This window comes from Rattus norvegicus, chromosome 5 (assembly GCF_021556685.1).
Source record: "Rattus norvegicus strain SHRSP/BbbUtx chromosome 5, alternate assembly SHRSP_T2T, whole genome shotgun sequence".
NCBI lineage: Eukaryota > Metazoa > Chordata > Mammalia > Rodentia > Muridae > Rattus > Rattus norvegicus.
This window is the reverse complement of record NC_141538.1, coordinates 170,879,366-170,905,296: the sequence shown is the minus strand read 5'-3', so window position 1 is coordinate 170,905,296 and position 25,931 is coordinate 170,879,366. Positions and strand designations below refer to the sequence as shown.

Genomic DNA, 25,931 nt, shown 5'->3' with positions numbered 1-25,931 from the left:
ACCGTTTGGTTTTTCAATACCGGTGACAACATCTCCATTTCCTGGCTGTCAGCCTTTCCCTTGTAGAATTTCTGGCCAGTCTTGGTTCATAATCCCTTTGGGAAACTTTAGAATTCCTCCTCTGCTCCCATACTGCCTGCTTCACATTCACACAAAACTCTTCCCCATTCCATTCTCTGCTCTGCCGTCCCTCTGCCTTTACTCAAGTATCTGTACAGTGACCAACTGACCTGCTCCCACTACTGACCATCCCACTGAAACCCTTGAAGTGTCCCTGGAGGTTTCAGCTACCTTGGATGCAGCGGGAGAGGGAGGAGGCAGCCACCACCCAAATCCAAAACAAGGGGCTTCTTTGGGTGGAGCAGAGGCTCAGGTCTAAATCCAGCTCTCCTCTGATTTCTGCTGTTCTCAGGGCCCTTCAGCCAACCCTCCTGCAGGGTTCTGTGCTCTGAGCTACAGTTTGAGGTATCAGCCTCAATCCACAGGGAGCCCCAGCTCCTATGATGCTGTCTGCCCATCACCCTATTAAGGTGAGGGCAGGCTGTTCAGGTTAAGCATGAATTTCCTTCCACACCAGGCCTGCCCTGCTCCCAGTAGAACATTCTCCCTTAGTCTCTGGACAAGCCACCTTCTAGGTCTCAGAGGTCTCTCAGGCACCAGTGTGTTCTCTGGGACAATTCACCTTGACCAGTCACTGCCTCATGCCCCAGAGCCAGAAGCCAGGAAGAACCCCAATGTAACCAGAGTGGCACTCCCGCCATTAGAGAGGGGATACAGGAGGTTCCCATCCAAGAGCCCTCATGCCAGCTGCTCTTGGAAAGACCCACAGAGTCTACAGAAAGCACAGAAACGCAGGCCATGAGGACACCACTGTGCCTTTAACTCACTGGGTTTTACAAAACCCTTAATCCCACTTGCTGGCAAAGCCCCCCACCCCACCCCAAAGCCTTCTGCCTGAGTTCTGAGATCAGGCAGCTTCCAGCTGACCAGGGTCATAACGGCATGTGGAATTGCCCATAAATACCTTACATAAATACAGACTGGACTACATTTCCAGGTAAACAGTTGGCTGGCCGCAGCAGTCCATGGCTTAGCACCAGAAGGACCTAGCAGGCAGGTGGGGCCTTGCTTATCCCCACCCCAGATCCCTGAAGAGAGCCAGGATTCCACAGCGCAGCCTGCAGGGTCCCCATGTAAACAGCGGCCTGAGGCCCAGTCCACTTCCCTGGATTCCTTATGTTCAAAGGAGGCCTTCTTCCCCATGACCACAGAGCCCTGATGTGTGGCTGCGTCCACAGAGATCCATGGCTTTCCAGGAGAGGCATGGACTCAGATGTCCCACCTGCGTCTTCTCAGTCTCCAGCAGAGGCCTGGGTCCCTTGGGCTGGAACACAGTAGTGGACATCTGTGGGTGTTCCTCTGATTTAGTGCTTCATGGCCCTGCTGCTGGGGTGCTGGGGTGCTGGTCTGCTAGAGGATATCTGTGTGGGCACTGAGGACATGTGAAGAAAAAAAGGGTCAGCAACCAGGTGGGGTGGGAACAGCCACCCTCCAGGCTGACATTGTCTTCTTCACTCATCAACGAAGCCTGGTTAAGGCAGTAGCCTATACCCCCACGCCCCATGGTCCAGCCCCATCTCCAAGGTTCAGGTTCGGAAGGTATAGGGAAGCAGAAATGTTCACCCTCGTATGGGTCTCCTCCTCCGGTCTTAACCAAAGAGCAGCCCCTGGGCAAGCACCTATTGTCTAAACTCTGGGCTGGGAATGGGCTCCCAGGGATCTGCGTGACAGATAGCTGCCCCCAGTAATGGGGCAGTAAGGCCTCAGTCACCTACACTCACAGGAACCAGCACAACCTTCTCCATCCTACTATAAGCAGTGGGAGTGGGGGTTGAGGTCTGAGCAGCTCCGATCCTGCCAACTTCCAAGAGGGGTGGTAGCAGGGCTCTGAGGCTGGTGGGAAAGGCTTCATCAAAGGTTAATCTAATGCCACCCCAGGGAAAATGGCTGGCCCAGGAATCCCAATGGCCACAGTACCCTCCCCACAGTCCTATTTTCAGAGACGTGCTAAATGTCTATGCTCAATGCACGTGGGATACCCTAGGGTGTAGTACCACATTTGACCACCGGGGGTCACTGTGGGTAGCATTATGTACCCAGGCACCAGTCAGCAAACTACACCCTAACCCCAAACAGCTCCCTTGCATAGTGGCTGTTAACAGTTTGAGGCCGTGACCACCTTGGAGAGCCTAAAAGTAATTCACTTAAACACAGTATGCAGTCTACACTGGGGGTCGCCAAGCTGAGGACTCCTGAGTCTGGGTCCTCACCTCTACCATGACCCACACTGTAGAGAACCATAGCTAGCCTCCCTCCTCCCTCTGCAGAGATCCTTCTCAATACCTTCAGCAGACCATGGGGAGCCAACAAGAGAGCCAATAAGGGCTTGGGCTATCCGCAGGGGTGTGGTATTCCCAGCTCTGCCTTGCAGGTGGGAGGTACAGTGCTGCAGAGCCTTGGGGACAATGAGGGTCGAGGAAATACTGTCTCAGCTCTGCATGTGGATACACACAGGCACAAGTACATAATAAGTCATAAGTACACACATGGACTGGAGCATACGTGCCTGGCACAGGCATCCACAGGTAACACATGCATTTGAATTCAACCCAGTACACATACCTGGTGCATAGACATCACTGGAACATGCATATGTTCATGATGCACAAAAAAATGTTGGCACACACATAGACCTGAAGTCATGTACACATGGAGCATACACATACCTAAAGCACGCATATGCCTGAAGAATGTATACATGGGAAACATACCCAGAAAATGCATAACTGAAGCCCATGCACAACCCATAGAACATGTACCGTGAGCACACACCAGGAAGATGCATATCTGCTCTGAGGGACTGTAAGGTATGGAGGTTGGGGTACTGCACCCCTGTGGATAGCCTAAGCCCTTATGGTATCTCTTGTTGGCTCCCCTGGCCCAGTTTGCTGAGGTTTTGGGAAGGATCATGCATGTACCAAGAGGATGTGTGTATACACATCTGGAGTGCACACACACCTGGAGTAGGCACACACCTGGAGCATGCACACACCTGGAGTACACACATATCTGGAGTACACGCACACACCCGGAGTAAACACATACACCTGAGTGTGCACACACCTGGAGTGCACACACCTGGAGTATGCACACCTGGAGTGGACATACCTGGAATGTACAAATATCTGGAGTGCACACATACCTGGCGTACACACACACCTGGAGAATGCACACACCCGGAGTGCACACATACATACCTAAAGTGCACTTACACCTGGAGTGCACACACACCTTGAGTGCACACACCAGCAGGACACATATCCAGAGCGCGCGTGCGCGCGCGCACACACACACACACACACACACTCATAGTGCATGCATAGTTGCCCCACATGCTTGTGTCACTGCTCTGATGTGCTGGCACATGTGCACATGAAATAGCTCACACCACAGGGATGTACATGCATATACTGGCTAACATACATCTTTGCTCACAGATACGTGGGCATGCATGCATTCATCACCCCCATACTGAATGAATCACCCAGTCAGGCCTGCATATGGATCTGTGTCATCTGCAGTATCACTCTGGAGAAAGCATTGATGCTCTAGGCTGGCAGTGCAACCCGTTCCTGCCCATGAGAAGTGGCTTGAGGCCTACTCATCACCACGGGAGCTGTGTGGACTCTGGGTGCCAGGAAGGGATGGCCAAGTTTCTCACTGATCTGACTCCACCACTTGGTATTGGGACAAGAGGGTGGATGCATGGCCAGAGATGGGAGTCTTCGACTCCTCCCATGGGGACCTGACTCACCTTCCCGGCAAGTGGGTCCCATGTAGCTGTCCACACAGTGGCACTGCCCACTGATGGGGTCGCAGTCGGCCCCACCCCCGCAATCACAGCGCAGGGCGCAGCCCGGCCCAAAGCGGCCCCTTCTGCAATCTGTATAGGCAGGAGGTAGGAGAGAGAAACGTAAGCACCATCACGTCTGCCTGGACCTGCGTAGAAAGCTCAGGTGGGATGATGTCCTATGGGGAAGGAGCAGAGGAGACCGTGGGCCTCAGTTTCCCCTGAAGAGGATGACAGTTCCTATTAAAAGTATCTGTGCTCTACAACCTTGAGCTCCTAAATGGAGGAGCACTAGTCCACACGTATCCCTGCCTGGGGCCTGAGTTGGTAAAGCAGTAGCCACAGCTGCTGTCCCCAGGGCTGGATGAATCAAAAAGTCACTAGGTCAGTTTTGCGACCCCAGTGCGACAGCCCCCATCCTCAGGCAGTCTGGTCTGAAAGGGTAATGGCAACGACTGTTAGGTCAGGAACATATTTCTACCTCACTGGGGCCATTCTTGTGATAGCCAGACAGAGTCCCAAGACTCTAAGCTACCGCAGAGCAGGACCCTAGCCTTGGCAGCCCTGGTGGATGTCTATGCTTGTTCTGTATCCTGTTCTGGTCACTGCCACGGCCCTCAGAGGTTGCAGGATGAAGCAGAGATTACAGGAGGGCACAGTGCCTAGTCCGAGGCCTGGCATACATGCAGTCAACCCACAGGATTGATATTTGCTATTGGGGTACACCAACCCCCACGTCCCGTCCTAGGAAGGACCCCCACACTCACCCAGGTCACATGCGGCTCCTGTCCGCCCAGGCGGGCAAAGGCAGAGGCCGCTGATGGGATCACAGGGCACACCCGTGTCGCAGTTACACTGCTGCAGGCAGCCATCTCCAAAAGAGCCTGACTCACACCCTAGTAGAGGCAGTGGGATCAGTGTTCCCGTCCCCCAAATTAACCAAGACAGGAAAGGGTATAGGGGTCTGGTGGGGGCCGGGAACACTCACCCTTCTCACAGAACTGGCCATGGAAGCCAGCAGGGCAGAGGCACTGGCCACTGACAGGGTCACAGGGGGCTCCCTGTTGACACTCACAAACTCTCTGGCAACCAGGTCCATGGAAGCCGGAGGGGCAAGCTGGAGAAGGATCCTGGTTAGGCCAAGTCAAAGGCAGCAGAAACCCCTCATTTTCCCGCAGTGGGCAAAGGACCAAATTCCAAGAGCTGAGAGAGGCCCTTTCCTGTGTGTCCTAGCCTCCCTCCCTCCCTCCCTCCCCACTGTATGCTCCAGCATGCCAACCAGGGCTCACAAGGTAGAGGCATCAGAAGGAGCTGGCATGGGAGCCCATCTCTTCCTGTCCTGTGTGACCCTAAGCAGGCACCTCCAGCCTCAGAACCTGGTCATCCCATCACTATCTCTCCCCCATGAACAAGGCCTGAGAAGATGGCCACTGTTCTCATGAGCCAGGACCAGCCTAGATAGTACACACAAGGGAAGGGGACAACCCCACTCACAGTGTTCACAAGCTTGACCGTAGAAGCCAGGGCCACAGAGGCAAGCGCCCGTGGTAGGCTCACAGCTGCCATTGTTCTGACAGAAACACTCCAGGAGGCAGGCAGCACCATAGCGCCCAGCAGGGCAGGCTGTGCACGGATGGGACAAAAGGATTCTTAGGTATTCCCCGACCTGCTGCCTCTACACAGACCCACAGACCCCCAAACTCTGCCTCCTCCTCAGGGTCCAGAGCAAGGCTCTCCCTGTTCAATATTCAGTCCAGCTGCCCCTTACACTCACCGTGCTCACAGTGAGGCCCCATCCAGCCCAGGGGGCAGGAACAGCTGCCGTTGGTAGCATGACACAGGCCCCCATTCCTGCAGGCACACTTGAGTTCACAGCCCTTGCCAAACCGGTCCTGGGGACAGCCTAGGGGCAGATGGCAGGCGAACTGAGGACTCTGGTCAGGGTTGTACATGTACACAGACTGATGTTCATTCGACAAATGCTTCCTGAGCTGCCTGGAGCTGGTTTTTCCTTCCATCACAGAATCCATCCTTCATTCAGAATCCTGGGCAGCCAGCATGAGGTCTGATCTGAGGGTCCCTCTAAGATAACCCTGTCTTCAGGGGACTGTAAGTAAGCACCCGCACAGCCAGCAAGGAGTCAGGAAGGCTTCCATCACACTTCCTCGGGGCTGAGAATGTGTGCCCGGGAGACGTGTACCCAGGACCAGGCATGGCCAGCCATGTTTACTCAGAGGTGGCTTGCTGACTACTTTACACGCTGCTGTCTTTTCAAAGAGTGAGGTGGGACCTGGGGACATCCTGGCTTCAGCCTGGCCTTGGACTTCTAGTTTTTGACTACACCAGTCCTAGGCTGAGAACAAGGGTTCCTAGAACAGCCTTTGTGAGGACTACAGGAGGAGCCTCTAGTGTGCCCCTGGGGCTGGAGAAAAGGACCAGAAAATGTCCTTCCCAGAAGACATCGCTATCAGACTCGGGAGGGGTTCCACTGGCCACAGAAATGAGAATAGGCCACGAAATAAACCAGCTCTCAAGAGTGCTGAGTGGGTGGGGACCCAGTTGGCATGGGATGGCCAGTTTGCCAGCAGGGCAGACTGTCCACGTGGTAAGGGACTGATCCCCAGCCCCAAGGTTTCCAGGGAATTCACAGTGGCTGCGAGTATAAATGTGTCCCTGAGGAATGGGCACACCCCCTCCCGTGGTGAGCTCACTTCAGCAGCCTGCTCCATAGCTCGATGACACATCTGTGAGCTATGCACACGCTCAGCCCCCCAGCAGACACTCACCATGCTCACAGCGGACCCCCGTCTTTCCGGGAGAACAGATGCAAGCCCCCGACACCGGGTTGCATGCCGCCCCTTGCCCGCATGCACACACGTGGGCACAGCTGGGGCCAAAGCGACCCTGTGGACAGGCTGTGGAGAGGGGCAGATGAGTCGTTGCTTCTGCTTTGACCACACCCGTCCTAGGCTGTACTGGCCCCAGTGACAGGACAATAGAGACAGGGGTCAAACCACCAACTCCCGGCATCACCCATCTTCCTCCATGAATAGGTTCTGCTGGGAGCTGGGCCCCAGGCCACCTCTACAGAGACACACTGCCACAACACTCCAGCTCTTCCTCGATTCCAAATGGGAAAGGTCCCATGTGACCCAGGGGAAAGTCCCTTTCCTGGACAGGATGCTTAGACACGGGATTGTGCTCAGGTATCTGGGACAAAGCTAGCCAGAAGCCGGGGCCCTCTGTGGTCACACCTATGCCTTCCCAGAGCCCTCAGTGCCACTCTAGCTTAGATCAGCAATGGGGGACTCGAGAATTAGGGAAGCAGATGGGCAGGGGGCTGTGCTTCTATAGGCTGGCCCCACTCCCTTCCCTAGAATTCAGCAATACACTACCCAGCCCTGCAACCCGGGTCCTCACCAAGGCTGCAGTCGGCCCCAAGGAACCCAGCAGGACAGTAGCAGGCTCCCGTGGCTGGGTCGCAGGTCCCACCATTGAGACACTTACAAATGTGTTCACAGCCCGGCCCATAGCGCCCAGATGGGCATCCTGCAGGGAGAGAGAGGGTCTGCTACACAAGCTGGATGCGGACTCGAACATGCAGCACCCCTGAGCAGGCCAACCTTGGGAGCTGCCCCCTTCCCCTTGCATATCAGTGTCAGACAGAACCCCAGATCCCCGGACTCACTTTGCAGACAGCCGGTGCCATGGTAACCAGCGGCACACGTGCAGACCCCTGAAGCAGGGTCGCAGGCCCAGGTCTCACCAGGACACTGGCACAGGTGCTCACAGTCCTTTCCAAAGGTGCCAGGCTGACAAGCTAAGTATAGATCAGATAGGGTCAGGTCTGGCTTAACCCTCAGGGATCCCCCAGTTGTCCCTCACCACAAAACAGAAGTTAGGGGAGCACCTACCCTGCTCACAGCTAAGCCCAGTAAAGCCGGGTGGACAGCGGCACTCCCCAGTGACATGGTGGCAGGAGGCATTGGGTGGGCAGAGGCAACGCTGAGCACAGGCCTCTCCAAACCATCCGCGTGGACAGGCTGTGGGAAGCGTAGAATGGGGTGAGTTTTCTGGGAACTGGGCAGAGGGGAGCCCTGAGGTGCTTATGCAGCACCAACTTCCTCCCAGCGCCCTCCCAACGGTCCATGAACGGTTATCTCTGCTTACCCTGCTCACAGTGTGGGCCCCTCCATCCTGGAGGACAGAAGCAGGCCCCTGTGACATGGTGGCAGGAGGCACCTTTCCGGCAAGCACAGTGTTCCTCACAGTGAGCCCCAAACGTGCCACTGACGCAGGCTGTAGCATGAGAGACAGAAGGCTTGAGATTACAAATCCAGGGCCTCTGCCTCTCTGGAGGGCGAAGGAGAGGCAGGGAAGAGGCACTGGATTGCCCTGAGGCCCTCCTGACTTGGCTTCCCGGCATCAGCAGCCCCAGGCTTGGTTCTGAGCCAAGGGTTCTCTAGGCTGGGTCTGAAAACCGCAGTAGCTATGCAGAAGGGGGAACGGAGAGGGGAAGACTCAGAGAGGACAGATGGGTAGTATACAATCCAGTGTCCACTTGTCCAGACGCTGAGGGGGTTTGAGGCCTGGAGGGAGAACAAGGACCATGGGCACAAAAGCCACAGCCTGGGCAGCCTCTTGTGATCATAGAGCCTTGGGCGGTACAGGCTTCAAATCCAGAGACCACGGCTTTCTCGCTGAAGCCTCTCTCCAAAGTAGAAGCCAACCAGCCAATCAGAATAGCCTCTTAGGTCCAGCAGGAAGGCCCTGAACCCATTTAACTGTGGGCTACTTGGTGAGAACCAGCCCCGGTCCATATCTTCAGTAAAACTGGGTCACCCATGGCAGAACCTCCCAGCTTCCCGGACCCCACTCACAGCTCTGACACTTGTCCCCAGTCCAGCCAGCTGGGCAGAGGCAGTGGCCGGTAAGCCGGTCACATATGCCCCCGTGAAGGCAACTGCAGTTGAGCTGACAACCGGCTGCATAGTGTCCAGGAAGGCACTCTGCAAAAGCAGGGGTAGCGGTGAGGGTCTGTCTAACTTTCTGGGCTAGGGCTTTGCCCAGGAGATACCAGCTCCACCATCCTGCACCTTGGGTGGAAGGGAAAACACTACAGCCACCAGCTCCACCATCCTGCACCTTGGGTGGAAGGGAAAACACTACAGCCACCCCCCTAGGATGCTGCCCCTTTGACAGGATGTCCTTCTGTCCTGAAGGATGTCTACCACCCAGGCTAGATAGCTCACCGTTCTCACAGGCCAAGCCGGTCCAACCCTCTGGGCACGTGCACTGGCCCAAGATGGGGTCACATCTCCCTCCGTTGCGGCAAAGACAGGAATGCTGACAGTTCTTGCCATACAGGCCAGGAGGGCAGGCTGAGGCCCAGAAAGCAGAAGCAAGCCTCAGCATCCGGCCAGCAGAGACCTTTGCAGTCCCGTAAGTTTCCACACATCCCCAGAGCCCAACCTGACTTTCCAGTTGGAGCCTTACCAGGCCGGCTCTATGATGCCAGAGCCCAGGCTTGTCCTAGACCCACCAACTTAGCCTTAGGGGCATGACATTAAAGGTCACGGTCAAGCTCCTTTCTAAAAGCCATGCTGACCGATGAACGCGCTCTACCTACCCACCCATACTATGCACACACGTCCCTCATGGACCTACTGAGAGGCCATTACCCAGGACTGGACCCTGAACTCCCACGCAAGACTTACCCTGCAGGCAGGTGGGTCCCATCCAGCCAGGGGCACAGTGGCATTGCCCTGTGACAGAGTCACAGGAGGCCCCATTGAAACAGGTACAAATCTGGCTGCAGTTAAGCCCGAAGGTGAGGGGTGGGCAACCTGCAATAGGAGAGGAGCCGTCAGGAACAGAGCCAGGGGACTGAGTAGATCTGCCAGTGTTTCAGGGCCACCTCTCAGCAGAGCAACCATAAGAGCGGTGGACACTTGGGACCTCATGGACAAAGTGATGTTTTCAGTCAGATGCCAGGAAGGGGCCCCCAGCGGTGTTCCCTCCAGTGAAGGACCCATGCTCCCCACAGTACCCAGGATGAGCCCCCTTACATACTCTGGGCACAGCGTGGGCCCCAGCGGCCAGCTGGGCAGATGCATGAGCCGGTGACAGCATCACAGGGTGCCCCGGCAGAGCAGTTGCAGGCACTGTCACAGTCTAACCCAAAGAAGCCAGCAGGACAGGCTACAGACAGAGGTGGCAATCACAAGAGGCTCAGAGCCAGAGATCCTTGCCCAGCCTGCACTCAGGGGCTAGCCTGCACTCAGCTTACCATGTTCACAGAAGCTTCCCCTCCAGCCGGCTGGGCAGGTACAGGCCCCACTGACATGGTCACAGGCAGCCCCATGCTCACATCTGCACTTCTGCTCACAGCTGGGCCCATAGTATCCCTGGCGACACGCTGAGACACAAAGGCCAGTCTCGTGTCAGATTGGGACAGCAAATCTGGCCAGAGCCCCTGACGAAGAAGGCCCTCCCAACACTGGGGATGCCTGGCCTTACCACACACTCTCCCTACCCTTTCCTGAGATGGGAGGTTAAGAGTCCCAGCCCTTGTCTTTGGGATTCCAGTACGATCTCACCTAGGGCTGTCTCTAAGGCCAGTTACCCTGACCCACTCACAGCCCACATGCAAGTCTTGGAAGCATACAGGGGCCTAGGGACCCCCTGCTCCTCCTCCCTGGCTGGGACAGTGTAGGCAGAATGTTTTGTGCACTGTGTACAGATTATCCTTGTATCGTTCAAATGCTGGTTTCTCCACCCCTATATCTTGGTGCAATCCGGATGTGGTATTGTAGTGCTTACTCTAAGTCTCTCCTGTTTCAAGTTTGTGTAAACACTGCTCCTGTTTATTTGAACAATAAAAGCTGATCAGGGCTGGGCAGAAGAGAGAATAGATTCCAGCATTGAGAGGGAGGGAGAGAGGGAAGTGGGGGGGGTGATTCTCCATGATGTGGGGGTTAAGAAGACGTCATGGAAAAACACACGGTGCAGAAAGAGTCAAATCAATACTAAAATGAAAAGTATCTCTGGGATTTTGGCTGGAAGTAGCCAGATTAGTTTAGAGGATTAGACCAGATCAATGACTGGCCATTTCCTGTGCCATAAAGCTTATCAAATAAATCTTATAGGCTCTGTCTCATTTATTAGGGAGTTAGCCGGGATAGAGAAAAGACTAACACTTTCAAAAATGAATTCGCAGGACCTCCCTGGCTTCCCATCTGCTACTTCAGGTGAGCCTTAAGTCCCACTGACTGGTGGGAAACAGTACATGCACTAAGCTTGTGCGTGCGTGCGTGTGTGTGTGTGTGTGTGTGTGTGTGTGTGTGTGTGTGTGTGTGTGTTTACATGCATGTTCATGCCTATGCACACACTGAGAGAGGAGGTACAAGTGCCAGGCCAGTACTCACACTGCTCACACCGTGGACCTTCATAGCCGGCCTCACACAGGCAGAGGCCACTGACGGCGTCACAATTCCCATGGCCCGCACTGCAGTTGCAAGGGTGGATGCAGTCGGGCCCCCAGTGTCCACTGTCACAGGCTGCAACAGAGACCAGCATCACCCTGTGCAATCTGCACAGCCACGTCAGAACACAGGGCATCGGGGAATAGGGTCAAGGAGGTCGGGATCAGTGGACAAAGGACCTACATACCTCTCTGGCAGCTGAGGCCAGTCCACCCGGGGGCACAGCTACAGCGTCCGGTGGTTGGGTCACAATGCCCATCGTTGGCACAAGCACACCTCATCTGGCAGCCAGTCCCGTACCAGCCTGCTGAGCAAGCTGTTGGTGGTAAAGAGGGTGAGCTTAGCAGCCTGGTGTGCCCGCCCAGGGCCGCAGGCTGAGGCCGAGGCCAGACGCGAGTTATACTTACTGTCCTGGCAGCGGCTACCAACAAAGCCAGGGAGACACAGGCAGGTTCCAGTCTCAGGGTTGCAGCTGGCTCCGTGCTCACATGCGGGGCAGATCTCTTGACAGCCGAGCCCCCAACGGCCCTCGGGACAATCTAGAGCCCACACCCAGGGTTAGTTATTCTTTTCATAGCGCCCTAGCCGGCACACTGAACATACCGCTGAAGCTCCCTCTTGCCACAACCGGAAACAGACCACTGTTGCCGCAAAAGACTGCCCAGGAAAGAGGCAGCCTTCAGAGCCCCAGGGCTGCGGGGAACCCACCCATACATAAGTACACCCAACCCCAGGAATAGCTCAACAGCAAAAAGAGCCTGGTACAGATACAAATGCTCCATGCAGGGAGCGGATGGTCCAGGAGGGTACAGTGCAAAGCCACGGCTCTGCAGAGCAGCTGCAGACACCTCCCGTATCCCAGCTTGTCCCAGGATGAATCCCCGAAGAAACTATGAAGGAACCTAACACTTCAGGGTCAGGGCTAAAGTCCTAAATGGTCCATGACCACCCAGATCTTGGACCAGAGGTCCCTAAATATGGTCTGGGATGGTATTTTCAAATGCAGTCCAGGGCTGGGGCTGCCTGGGCATGTAGCTGCCACTCACCAGCTCCACAGTCCTCCCCAGTCTTCCCTGGTGGGCACAGACACTCCCCTGTGACTCGGTGACAAGGCGCTCCAACGCAGGAACAGGAACCCGAGCAGTTCACACCAAATGTTCCCACCGGGCACTCTGTAGCGGGGAACAGGTGGCTTCAGGCACTCTGCATGCAATTGCCAAGGCTAGGAACTTTCTCTACAGCTCCAGGAAGACCCGAACAGGTTATGAGGATAGAAACATGGTGGGGTTGGAGTTTGGGAGAGATCAGTCTGGACCATAGGCAGGGCAGCAGAGGGCCAGGCAGCCTGTCTTGTCTACCAGAAGCTAAGGTCATCTAGGACCCTGGAGAGCTCCCAGGAGCAAGGGATCACTCTTGCCCCTGGGTAGTCCTCCCAGGGGACCACCTCTAGCCAAGTCAACCAAAATGTGCCAGTCCAGTCCCCTCCCTTCACACCCAGCTCCATGGCCCCAGAGCTGTAGTCACTGCTGGCAGGATTAGGTTAGGAAGTGGTAACTGGTCCATACACGGATTAAGGAAGGACCCCAGATGTCTGGACCCTCACACTCTGCAACTCAAGTCACAACAAGGAATACAGCAGGGCAGGAATCAGGGTGTCCTGGACAGGAATGAACCCAAGAATGTATATGGCCACTCCCTGGTACCTGCTATGGCTCTGGGCACCAAAAAGCCTCATTTGGTAAAGCACCTCTGTGCTCCCTGTAAGAGCCATGCTCTCAGGGCTGGAGGAGAAGAGAGCATGAAAATGGAGTAGGAACTTAGGATGCATGGAAGGCATCCTGCCTGCTTAGTCTCTGCCCACTCTACCCTTCCCTGGAATGAAACGGCAGGCCTGATGCAAAGGTCCAGCAGGCAAGCAGCCATCACCAGGGATCGGGCACAACATGTGTGCATGCTTTAGGTGCCTGAGTATAACACACATACATGCAAACACATATACACACATGCACACGCGCTCATGCACACATACATGTGCACACACATGTGTGCATACACCACAGACATACACACATGCACATGCACACACACCACACACATGCACACACACACATTTGCACATGCATGCACAAGGGGCAAACACACAGCACAGACCAGGGAAAGAGCTCAACGCTGATGGTGAGGTGGTCCCTCAGAGCCTCGGGAGCTCTCCCCACTAACTGAGCATGGCCTGGTACCCAGGGCAGCAATACTTTCCAGACCTAATAACAAGAGGAGCCATTTCTGTAAAAGTCTGTATGTCACTTCCTGTGGTATGACCTCAGGGCACTGGAGGCTTTAATAAGTAAAGAAAGAAAAGGGGGTTCCTTTTGGTTTCAGTACAGGGGCCGACCCGAGGACTGGTGGGAAGGAGACTCCCCTGCACACCAGGCCTGAGATGTGGCAGGGAATCTGGAAAAGGAAGACATAGGCTTGAGGGGAAGAAAAGTGTGTGTATGTACAAAGGCACATGAATGTGTGACTGTGTGTGTGTGCATGTGTGTGTGCATGTGTATATGCGCGTGCATATATTTGTATGTGTGTGTGTTGTGTGAGTGTGTGTGCATGTGTGTGCATGTGTATGTGTGGGTGAGTGTATATGTGCATGTGTCTATGTGTGCATGTATGTATGTGTGTATATGTATATGTATGTGTGGGGTGTGGGTATGTGAGTGTATGTACATGTATATGTGCATGTGCATGTGCGTGTACATGTGTGTGTGTGTGTATGCGCGTGTGTGCGTGCTCTGGGTGGCTCTCTTAGGAGCCTCAGTCCTGTCCACTCCTCAGATGCTTGTACAAATAAGGACACTCAGAGCAGGTGAACAAAGCCTGAGACCATAGAGTCCTGAGAGGAGGTCAGGTCTGGAGATTCTAGACAGAGTTAGAAGCCCGGTGTATTCTCTCTCTTGTGTCATAGAGACCTGAGAGCCCTCACCAGGTCTCATCTCACAGATGGGATTCTGCCAAGCTGACCTATGACCCTGGCTGGTGATGCTGGGGACTTCTCTGCCTTTTTCCCCGACAGGGAAGGAAAAGGAGGGGGTGGCTGGTGGCTCCTGCATTCCTCTCCAACCTTGCCCACCCTAAACTGGTCACACTCTGGCCCTGAAGCCCCCTTTCCATCTGACCAATGGGTATAGACAGCCAATGCCAAGAGACGCTCACCCCTCCCAGCCTGTTGGCAGTGGCTATACTGACCCAAATACACACACCAGGGCCCTTTGCCCCCTCCCCCCCCCCAGGGACCTGTGACTACATGGCTGTATCTCCCCCTGGAAAAGAAGCTTTAAGCCAAACGTCTGAGTGTCTAGCCTAGCATCCCACACGTTACACAGCCTTAGCCTCACTTCAAGGATCCTAGCCCTCAGTACCCCGTCACATGTCCCCTGCCAGTATAGACCACAGCACCTTATTCTCCCTCCTGGTCCTCTAGAGCAAGCTCTCAGCCCATATGTGCTGGGCTGCCAACCAATCAGGATGTGATTTACCAAGCCACCTGCTCCCCAGCCCTGCCTCGTGCCTCCCAGTGACACCTAAGGACCCACGTCACAAATGTACCCTCTGGTCTTGAGGCCCATTCTTCTACCTGCTAATCGTCATTGTCGGGGCTCTGCGTCCACTCATACACCCAGGACTGCAAGTGCACAGGCAGAGTAGGACTCTCTGAAGCATCCCTGCCCCAGCAACCACTCTGCTCCTCCTCACACCTCCCGTCCTCTGGCTCCCTTCTCATCCATCTTGCCCCAGACTCCAGCACAGAGCTTTCCCAGGAACTTCAGTGAGGCCAGTCGTGAACAGTCCTTCCACAGAAGTGCTGGCCCTGAACCAGGCAGGCAGACCAGCTCCTTCCTTTAGCACCTCTACGACAGTCTGGGAACAACACTACCACTGAGCTAACAGTAGGTAAAGGGGCCATTTACACCCAGGCACTGGACCGGCAGCTTTTAGCCATGCACTTTCAAAGCTTCCTGATACAAGGAACCCCAATCACCGGAACCCCCAGGGGACAGTCACGCACCTTGGCCACAGTCTTCCCCCTGGTAGCCAGGAGGACACTGAGTCCGACACTCGCCACTCACAGGGTCACAGGCCACACCTGGCTGGCAGGTGCAATGGTGTCTGCAGCCTGGTCCAAAGAAGCCTGACTCACACTCTGCAGAGCGAGAGGCAAGACAGAATTGTGAGATGGCCATGAGGTTCTCAATGGCCTTGGGACACCCCCACCCACCCACCTAGAGACTCACCTGCCTGGCAGCGCTCACCCTGGAAGCCGGCCTTGCAGGAGCAGCTACCGTCCTTCGGGTTGCAAGACCTTGTGTGTGACTGCTCACAAAGGCAGTCCTCAGAACAGCCTGGCCCGAAGGCCCAGGGAGGACAGGCTGAGGACACAGAGCCGTAAGGAGCCTGCCTGCTACAGCACCCACCCCAGCCAGCTGGAGCCAGCAAGGGTGAGAAGGGTATGCTGCTATAGCCAAGTCCCTTTCCAGAACCTTCTAGGAATCCTGCCATATATATCTGTTCGTGGCCCGGAGACCTAGGGCTATCCCTAGGGTCTGCACAGCTGACATGCTATCCCTAGATCGTACGACTTTCCAGCTAAGACAAACCTGATTTCTCCTCTCAAGAAACTCTTTCACAGATATCCAACACTACCATCGCCCCCTCTTTCTGCGCTAATCCACCGTTTCCTTCCTTCCCTGAGAGTCAGTGTACCCAGAGATGTGAACTCTGCCAGGGGCTGGGGAGTTGGTTTTGTTGCACAAGCCAAGAGTGTCCCAGAAGCTCCCTAGGAAGTCTTGTCCTGTTTGCCTGCACTGCCAGATGAAAGCTAGGAGTCACGCCAGCCTAGGGTCAGTGCATCTGATATACCTGGAGGCCAGCACGGAAGTGATATAGGACTCTATATAGCTGATCTATAACCCCAAGCCAACCCATCCACAGAGGCTGCCACGGTGCTCCCCGTTCACAGAGACAGATGTAGAGGAACTCACCAAGGTGGCAGAAACGACCATAGAGCCCTGGGTCACAGAGGCAGGCCCCATAGAGGCGGTGGCACCGGCCCCGGTTAGCACAGTGGCATTTCTTACGGCAATGTTTGCCGTAGAAGCCCTTGGGGCAGCCTGTGGGGGACAGTTTAGTGAGAATTGAAGACAGAAGTTGGCCCACCCAGACATGGTCCTCAGATGAAGGGACGCTTTCAAGGCCTAATACCCGGGACAGGAGACGGGAGCAGCCATGCCCAGTGGGCACAAGCTCAACCTCCTGAGGAGGCCTGTTGGTTGGGCTGGCCAGTCCCGCAGAGCCAGCAGCACTGTGCACACTCACCAGCACGCAAAGCTCTAAGTATCCTGACCTCTGTCCCACACAGAAGGCTGAGCCCAACCCCCCCCCCTCAGGGAACATTGCAAAACCTCACCTGGTCAGGACCACACCCAAGCCCGGGAGGCCTCAGGGCTAAGGCTGCCCTTGACCCTCTGGCTCTGCCCTGCCCCATGTCCCTACCGAAAGGGACATAGATAATTGAATCCTTAAACACTGCCACATCCTGATCTCCAGGCTCTTGAGAAAAGAGCACCCCATTGCCCAAGGGGGCTCTCCAAATACAATGACAGAAAACATCCTTAGCTTGCAGGAAGGAAGCCCCGAGACAGAGAGAGGAAGGCAGTGAAGAGGTATGAGCAGATAAGGTCACAAGAAGAATGTGAGCCCAAAGTAAGGGACACCTAGGGTCTGAGAAACCAACACAAGGTCCCCAAGAAGTCTCCACCTCCAAAATCTGCCTGTCTCTCCCCAGAGGCCCCCCTCAACTCACTACACCGGTATATTTATTTCACTCACTGAGGTATGTGGTGGCTCTCCCCCCAGGACTGCAGAAGAAAAGTATCTGGGAAGTGACATAAATTCAGGTCCTACACCTGCTAATGTCCCTGAGGCAGTCTGGAGCCTGTCCTACCAAGAGATGGTAGGTGGTAGGTAGGTGGGTAGGTAGGTGTCATGTGGCTGCCTGGCTGCCCTATTGTCCTCACACTACCCTGGGGCCTGTGGGCTTGGTTCTATAGACTGTACCCTCTTGCTCAAACAGGGTGGGGTTTTCAACCTGTGGATTATGACCCCTTTGGAGGTCAAACGACCTTTCCACAGGGGTCACCTAAGATCACCTGCATATCGGATATTTATATTGTGATTCGAAACAGTAGCAGATTACAGCTATGAAGGAGCACTGGAAATAAATCTACGGTTGCAGCATGAGGAAGGTTGAGAAGCACTGACCTAACAGGAGCAGTTAAAATGGTTGAATAAAGTTCTGGACACCCAGAGATAAAGCCATTGCCCCTGAGAAGTTTATTCCCATGAACAGTGTGGAAGCTACAGCTAGACAGGAAGTTAAGCATCACCCCATGCAGCCACCAGCAAGGACAGAATTCCTTCTACAAATCCCAGCTGGCCACCACCCAGATCTGCTTGAATGCTCCCAATCCGAAGGGCTCACCCATGGAGTTGAGCCTCAACCTTCTATGTGTAAATCCCAGGAAATGGGCACACAGCCCCCTAAGGCTCTTTGTCCCCTTTCAGGCACAGCCTAAAGCCCTGGAGCAAGAATCAGAGTCTGCACCAAACTCCATATTACCTCCCTTTCTTTAGAGTTCCCAGAGGGGGGTTACACGCACCATCCTCACAGTGGGCTCCACTGACGCCTGGAGGACAGCGGCAGGCTCCCAACACCGGGTCACAGGTCCCACCATTCTGACAGGTGCAGGGAGAGCTACAATTCTTCCCAAAGGTGTCTGGAGGACAAGCTACAGGGGACAACAGGGAGACACCAGGATTACCAACCAGTAAGAACTCAGGTCCTCCTGGTACTGAAGACGGCCATTTTAAACAGCCTGGAACAGGAAATGATACTATCTGTACCTCTCATCCCCAACCACACTCAGGGCAGACATCACTAATCAATGGCTACATCATGACATCTAACACTCACACCCCCTGACCCTTTAAATCAGATGGCCTATTTCAGGTGATCCTCACATCCTGAAGGGCCTGCCTGGTGCCATCCTGGTCAGGAGGCCTTGGAAGGGATAAGGAACAGTGATGGATCCATTTCCAGGGTGCTTCAGCTACTAAGTTGTCCTATCAGATGGTTTCAGAGTCCCCACTACCTGTAGGAGAGAAGCCCGCCCACCGGTTCTCCTCCATAGTTGCCTCCAAAAGTCTTATCAATTTGTTGACCTGTCATTAGATTCCTGGAGACTGACTGGGTGCATCACGCAGCCCAGCCCCTCTGGTTCCCAGAGTGCACCATGTCTAGTGCAAGGGGTAGGGGTGGGGGTGGGGCACAGTCAGCAGACACTTATCAAAGGGAAGGAAGGACTGATAAGATAATGAATGGATAGGATTAATGGGATGGATGAGTAGGTGTGCAGACATATGGTTGGGTGGGTGGGTAGACAGAAAGATGGATAGACAGACAGATGTATATGTGGGTGGGTAGACAGGTGGGTGGGTAGACAGACAGATGGATGATAGGGTGGGTAGATAGATGGATAGATGGGTACATGAATGTGTAGAGGGATGGATGGGTGGGTGGATGAATGGATGGATGGACGGATAGATGGACAGATGATGGATGGATGGGTAGGTAAACAGATGGGTGGGTGGGTACATGGATGGTTGGGCGTGGAGACAGATGGAGGATGGATGGGTGTGTGCATGGGTAGGTAAATGGGCAGGTAGATGGATAGACAGATGGGTGGGTGGATAGACAGATGAACAGAAGGGTGGGCAAACATACTCAGATTCTTCTCCCCAGAGCTAGGCAGGGGGAAGCATACAGAATGGATGCTCACAGCTCTTGGGGTTCACAGACTCTGCCTAGACCCCACCAGCAGCCTCACTCTCATTGCAGATGATTCCAGTCCAGCCCTCTGGGCAGTCACAGCCGTCCTGGCCCGGGAAGCAAGTCCCCCCATTCCTGCAGTCATCGCAAGTTAGGCTGCAGTCATGGCCGAAGGAGTGATCCAAGCAGACTGCAGGAAGACAGGAAGAGGAACTAACCTCAGGCCCTTGGGTCAAAGAGGAGAGAGCAAGCCTCTAAGTTCTAAGATACAGGATCCCCACCCTGGGAGCTAGGGGCCGGTTGAGTCCTGGAATCGCTTACACATTGTGAGGGGTAGGCCCTTCTGGGACCCCTTAACATCGTAGGGCGGCCTAGCTCAGGAGCTGCCCTCCCCAAGGGGAAAAGCCAAGGGCCGGCTCATGTCTCACCAAACTTCTCAGTGAGCGTGTGTTCTCCACGCAACTCCGCTGCTGCCGCCTCCTCCTCAGCCCCATAGTCATCCTGGAAGAGTCGGGGCAGCTCATCCCTCAGCACCGCAATGTGGGGCAGGGGCCGCACAAAGGGCAGCTGGCCATCCAGGTCCACCACAGATTCTTCTAGGGCTGGGGGAAGGACACACAGGCCTCTCAGCCTCTGCTGCCCACTTACTCAGCAACAATACTGCCTTAGGTCTCAGCCCTTCTCTTTCCTTGTTATCGAGAAACGGGATGCCCCGAGACCCCCCTAACACTGTGCCCTACCTATCTATCACTTACGTGACCAGCCCTACAGCAGGAGACAGGACCACATGGGGCCCACAAGGCGGAAAGCCAGCTAGACTGCAGGACAGTGCGGGTGACTGGGAACAGCCACCCAGAAGGTAGTGGTGCCTAAGGGGAAGCTCACAAGTGCAGCCCCTGCGGTCCTCATCCAACCGGTAACCGGCCTCACAGAAGCACTGGAAGGAGCCCGCCAGATTAGAACAGTGGTGTTCGCAGCCACCGTGACCAGAGGCGCACTCGTCAACATCTGCAAACAAACAAGGCTGCTGGGGTTGTGCTCCCATGGCTGGAAACCTGGAGGACCCTTCCTGCCCTGCCTGCCAAATGACAAAGTCCTGAGTTCATCCCTCTAAGTAGCTGGTAACACTACCACCACCCCACCCCACCCCAGCCACAGTGACTGCTTTGGGAGTCTTGCCCCTCGAGAGTGAAGGGACAGCGGACATCTGCCACAGGAGAGCCATTTAAGGAATGTCCCAACTCAGTGAGGGGAGACTATAGGCCAGAGGGAGAGAGGGAGGGAAGGAGGAAGGGGCAACGGTGTGTGTGATTTAAGGAATAGGACTGTGTACAAATGTACGCTCCTGGCGCTATGTGAGACTGGCTAGCTGTATGTACGGCTTGTGTGTAGTATGTCAGATCATAAGCAAGTTTACATGTGGCCAGGATGGGTGTGCCTGAGCATTCAGTAGGCACTTAATCAATGTCCACAAGCGGGAAGCAGGTGGATCCCGCGTCCGTCTCAACAGGGCCAAGGCTGACCCCCTAACCACCCAGCTGCTTCCGCACGGCATGCGCTCACCCTCACAGCCACAGCCGTCCGTGTTGAGCCGGTAGCCAGCGAAACAGCTGCACTCATACCCACCAGGGGTGTTGGCACACGCCTGCTGGCAGCACGGAGAGTTGGCGCAGTCGTCGATGTCTGTGGGGCACACGCAGGAGACTACTGGTACCACGGACACACATACACCCTCCCGCAATCCACACAGCAACCACTCAGGCACGCCCGCTCCCTTGTGTACGTGTCTGTACGCGATCCTACCCGACCACGTGTGAGCCTGTACACAATCACTGGCACACTGCATACAGTCATGCATACAGCCACAGAACCACACACAGGAACAGTTCCATGGACACCTCTCCCCCTCCCCCTTACCCCCCTCCCCCCCCCATGCCAACCCAAGCACTCAGACTCCTTCTGAGTTGTGATGCAGACTCTTGTCAGCTCCCCTGCTGCTCCTGCTAAGCCCAGGCAGTCAAGAGCAGCAGAGAGAGGAGAACTTCCAAGCCATGGCACCAAACAAGTCCAAGACTTGCTGTAGCAGCAAGCCCTGGGGATGGAGGGGCAGGGCAGCCTGGAAGGAACCGGCTCGCACCGATACAGGTCTTCTGGTCTTCATCCAACTCGTAACCACGAGGGCAGGTGCACAGGGGCCCAGTGCTGGTGTGGCTACAGCCGTGGGAGCACCCGCCATTGCCAGCCTCACAGCTGTTCACAATCTCCATCTCGATCCCTGTGAGGACATCGCCGCTGGGATGAGGGGTTAGCATTCCCTCAGCAGACCCTGGGAGGGAACCCACGTCCAGGGCTGCCCAATTGAACCTGACTTTAGGGTCTTGGGGAGCCACATTAATGTCCCAAGCGTCCCCAGTCCACTCCTCACTGCCTACTCACGGTAACACTGCCGGCCATCGGCGCCCAGTTCATAGCCTGCGTGGCACACACACTTAAAGGATCCCTGAGTGTTGAGGCAGCCATGAGCACACTGGGCCAGCCCCAAAGCACATTCATCCACATCTGCAAGGGAGAAACAGGGAAGGGGTGTTAGGGGCTCCCGACAGTGGGAACGTGGTGGTGGCTGATGTCCCTGGGCACATTAACAGCTTCCTGGCTTGCATGACAGCATGCTGTCCCAATACCTGCCAGGCACAGACAGGGGACGGAAGAGACCGAAGTTGTGTTTCATATTGAGGGGTCTTTTCTCTTTCTTTGTTTTTAAATGTACGTGAGTACACTGTAGCTGTCTTCAGATACACCACAAGAGGGCATCGGATCCCATCACACCTGGCTGTGAGCCACCATTGTGGCTGCTGGGAACTGAACTCAGGACCTCTGGAAGAACAGTCACTGCTCTTAACCGCTGAGCCATCTCTCCAGCCCTGTTGTACAAATGGGTGTGTAGCTACTCACTTCCCCACTGACTCGCTGGGATACTTTCTGGGGTGTATAGGTGGCCCTTTTCCCCTCCCCCTTGCTTATCTCTCCTGCCCCCTAAAGGACTGGGTGCTGGTTGGACAATATAGGAAGTATGTCTAAGGCAGAAATCCGAGTTCTCTCCCTTCTGCAGAAACACTGCTGGGTTGTAGACAGCTCCTTGGGTGCCTCCCTCCCTCCCACCCACTGTCAAGGAGAGGAGACTAGTCATCACTCTCGGTCACCCAAAGACCCATCCAACAGGTGCCTCAGGGATGCTGGGCTAGACAAAGCATGCTACCTTCACAGGTTTTGCGGTCTGCAGCAAGCTGGTAACCGGGGTGGCAGCCACAGTGGGCAAGGCCCCGGAGTTCCTGGCATATATGCATACAGCCACCATTGCCTTCTGCACACGGGCTTCTCCCTGGACACCAGAGCCAGAGGGGTGGAGGCAGAGAAAAGAGATGGGGAAGGGGACTCTGACAGACTCAGAATCCCCCCCACACACCAGTGCAGGAATTCCTCTCAGCTCCAGCTTGTGCCATGGTCCCCCAGTTGTAGGCAGCTCTGAGTTCCTCCAATTAGTCTCCATAGCCAAGATTGTGGCTTCGAAGGCTCTACCAGAACAGAGTCAGTACCCCACTACACCCACAACTTTCAAGTGTCATGGCTCCCGAAGAATGGGCACCATGTTAGGAAGTGAGGCCTAGCTTAAGGCCATCCGGCAAGGAGGTGGCCAGCCCAAGTCAGCTCTGATTGTGAGCCTGGCCTGCACCTCCCAGAGCTCTTGCTTTGAGATACAGTGTTGAAACAGACACTGAGACTGGGAGCCCCAAACCTTATGATTCCCCAATCCTCTGACCCAAGGATCCCTCCCATATGGTCAGCCAAGCCTATGAACCCCCAAGGCCTGGTGCCCCTCTCAACCCTGTAACTCTCTCAGCCCTGTGAAACTCTCACCATTTTTATCTTCTAGCCCCACGGCTCCAGCTCTGTGATTCCCTCCATCCCTGAACTCCTGACAGTCCCAGCTGTGTAACCTACTCAGCCCTCTGTCCCCCTAATTCTGTGATCTCCCAGTCCTGAGACCCCATGCCATTCCACCCACGTGGCTGGCCTTGGCCCCCTCACATTGACACTTGCTTCCTACTGTGCTGGGGGACACCTGATGTGTCCCACTTCCACATCTGGGGGAGGGGACTGTGATCCTGCCCCACAAACTCCTTCAGCAAAGTCTTTTTCTCTTAGGCAAGCCCAGAGTCCCAGAGCATGCTGGCCTGGCTATCTCCTCCATCCAGACCCCAGACAGACATCTAGGGAACCACGGTGCTATTTGCATCCTGAGCCTCCTGCTCTGAAGACCTGAAATCCCATAGCACTCACCAGGCCTGCAGCTCAGGCCCCCAGCAGCCCTCACCTCCCTCCTCCCACCAGGCATCCTCACATCAGCTTCTTCCCTGGATCCTGGAGCCCCTCATTCGTTCTCCAGCTACACAATACTTACGCACACAGCGCCTGCCATCCTCTTGCAGCTGGTACTGGGGCCGGCACTGGCAGCGGTGCTGTGTCACTGTGAGCTGTACACACTGGTGCTGGCAGCCACCGTTTCCCAGAGTGCAGGAGCTGATGGCTGGGGACATGAAGAAATGAATAATTTAGATCAGACCAAGAGTACAGATCCTTGTTCCCAGACAAGCAGGGCCAATGATGATGGGTTCCCACATGAAACTGCACCAGCCTCCCCTTTGTTCTCAGTTCCCAGAAAGCCTGACTTTGCTTCCCCAACCGCCTACAGTACAGTGGATCTCTCTCTGTGTCTCTCTCTGTGTCTCTCTCTGTGTCTCTGTCTCTGTCTCTCTTTCTGTCTGTCTCTCTCTGTCTCTCTGTCTCTCCCTCCCTCTGTCTCTGTCTTTCTCTGTCTCTGTCTCTCTGTCTCTGTCTCTCTCTGTCTGTCTCTCTGTCTCTGTCTCTCTTCCTCCCTCCCTCTCTGTTTCTGTCTCTCTCTGTCTCTGTCTCTCTGCTTCTCTCTGTCTGTCCCTCTCTCTCTGTCTCTCTCCCTCCCTGTCTCTCTCTCTGTCTGTCTCTGTCTCTCTCTGTCTGTCTCTGTCTCTGTCTGTCTGTCTCTGTCTCTGTCTGTCTCTCTGTCTCTGTCTCTGTCTCTCTCTCTGTGTCTGTCTCTGTCTATCTGTCTGTCTGTCTGTCTGTCTGTCTCTCTCTCTCTCTCTCTCTCTCTGAATCCTCTAGACACAGCTCACTTAAGGACTGGATACAAGGCAGATCATCCCACCTTGACGGAAGCCCAGCGTTCCCCAGCACAAAACTTGAAACAGCCAAAGGCTGTTGAGAAGTAGATGGCTCGCTCCCTCACAGCAGGCTAGGAGGCAAGGCAAGATCTACCCTACCATCTTGGTCCTCCAGCCAGGACAAAAGGGCAGGTGTGGAGCCTCTACAAATAGGTGCCATCTCACCTCACAGGCCAGGCAGGCCACACCTCACACCCTACCAGAGTGTCCAGACTTCCCAGCATCCATAGGTCCTCAGTGAGACCATGTCCCAGAGGGCAGCACCCTGTCCCTCCTTATTGGACTGCTGCTGAGGTTAGAGGGGATGGGCTGGCCTGGTAGGTGCCTGAGCACTCCATGGATGAGATCCTTCACAACCTCAACTGCCCTGGGAGACGGGAGAGATGCTCTGCCTGGCGAGGCATGGAGGATGAACACAGAGCTTTCGCTGGCAGTGGCAGCCAGCTCCTGGTATGGATTTGGTTATGATGGAGTCTCTGGCAATGGCCTTGTGGTTAAAGGAAGTTAGCCCTAAACTCTGGAGGGAAGCCGCAAGAATGCTGTCCCTGGCCTGGGAGGTAAGGCTGTCTGCCCGCAGGCCTGAGCCCAGAGCTGTGTCAGCGAACCTGAGATCCATCACTAAAGTACTGTGGGTAGCGATGCTCAGACCTAAGATGCTACCTGGATATGAGGACACTGTCAACTTTAAGCAGTACAGTCCCTGGCCTAGCTTGGAGATATGGTTAATGACTGCCTAGGAGTTGGGGTCTGACACTGCTGGGGTCAGCATCGCAAGGCCCAGGTGCTGGCAGCTGCACGGACCTCGTGAGATGCCTCAGGGATTTGAGAAGGCTGGGCTTCCTTCAAAGCTAGCTCGCTTAAAAGCCACATTGCTCATACAACAGCTCTCCTCACATGAAGCACAGCCAGAGGAGCACGTGGAAGCCCCCCCCCCTTCTCTGGGGTGAAGCCAGCCGTGGGGAGGCAGTGACTGATCTCCTGGACACTCAGGGCCGCTGATAAAAGCTTCAAGGGAGAAGCTGCAGCAATTCCCTACAGAGCTGAGGCAAGCCCGACAAACTGAGCTCTTCCCCATCTCTGCTCTGACCCCTAAACTGGCTGTAAGCCATGCTGACCCCAGGCCTGGCTGACCTCACCTGAGTCAGCTGTTCAGCCACCAGCCCTCCCTCCTGAGGCGTCTGGGCCCATGCATGTGGCCTCAGCTGGCCCCACATTCCTGGGGGCTCTGTTTACTCGTGCTCACCACACCAACTGCGTCCCTATTCGGGACACGTAATAGGAACCAGAAGCCCCATCTGGCAGGGCCGGGTAGGCACAGGGGGGCATGATGTCTCAGCATCTCGGCAGGAAGCACCGTCCACCAGGAGGGAAAGGTACCTCATCTCCAAAGCAGCCATGCGGAG

General features: G+C 55.3%; 1 protein-coding gene across 5 annotated transcripts in view; it reads right to left on the bottom strand.

Moving 5' to 3' along the window:
* Window positions 1-859: 859 nt before the first annotated feature.
* The window catches only part of Megf6 (multiple EGF-like-domains 6), a 100,893-nt gene continuing 75,821 nt past the window's right edge, over window positions 860-25,931 (bottom strand). For 2 of the 5 annotated variants that reach the window (XM_087550960.1, XM_087550964.1), the window contains 32 exons: window positions 23,730-23,855; window positions 22,527-22,649; window positions 21,707-21,829; window positions 21,408-21,545; window positions 20,834-20,953; window positions 20,156-20,278; window positions 19,699-19,872; window positions 19,329-19,460; window positions 18,102-18,230; window positions 16,425-16,553; window positions 15,678-15,812; window positions 15,452-15,586; window positions 12,441-12,566; window positions 11,802-11,933; window positions 11,582-11,710; window positions 11,338-11,469; window positions 10,200-10,328; window positions 9,983-10,111; window positions 9,628-9,756; window positions 9,163-9,291; window positions 8,791-8,919; window positions 8,081-8,209; window positions 7,825-7,953; window positions 7,599-7,730; window positions 7,331-7,459; window positions 6,697-6,825; window positions 5,685-5,813; window positions 5,405-5,533; window positions 4,899-5,027; window positions 4,678-4,806; window positions 3,875-4,003; window positions 860-1,492 (listed from right to left, as the gene is read on the bottom strand). In XM_087550960.1, coding sequence (XP_087407086.1) covers window positions 1,425-1,492; window positions 3,875-4,003; window positions 4,678-4,806; window positions 4,899-5,027; window positions 5,405-5,533; window positions 5,685-5,813; window positions 6,697-6,825; window positions 7,331-7,459; window positions 7,599-7,730; window positions 7,825-7,953; window positions 8,081-8,209; window positions 8,791-8,919; window positions 9,163-9,291; window positions 9,628-9,756; window positions 9,983-10,111; window positions 10,200-10,328; window positions 11,338-11,469; window positions 11,582-11,710; window positions 11,802-11,933; window positions 12,441-12,566; window positions 15,452-15,586; window positions 15,678-15,812; window positions 16,425-16,553; window positions 18,102-18,230; window positions 19,329-19,460; window positions 19,699-19,872; window positions 20,156-20,278; window positions 20,834-20,953; window positions 21,408-21,545; window positions 21,707-21,829; window positions 22,527-22,649; window positions 23,730-23,855 — 4,112 coding nt within the window. In that variant the 3' untranslated portion in view covers window positions 860-1,424. 5 annotated transcript variants of the gene reach the window in all.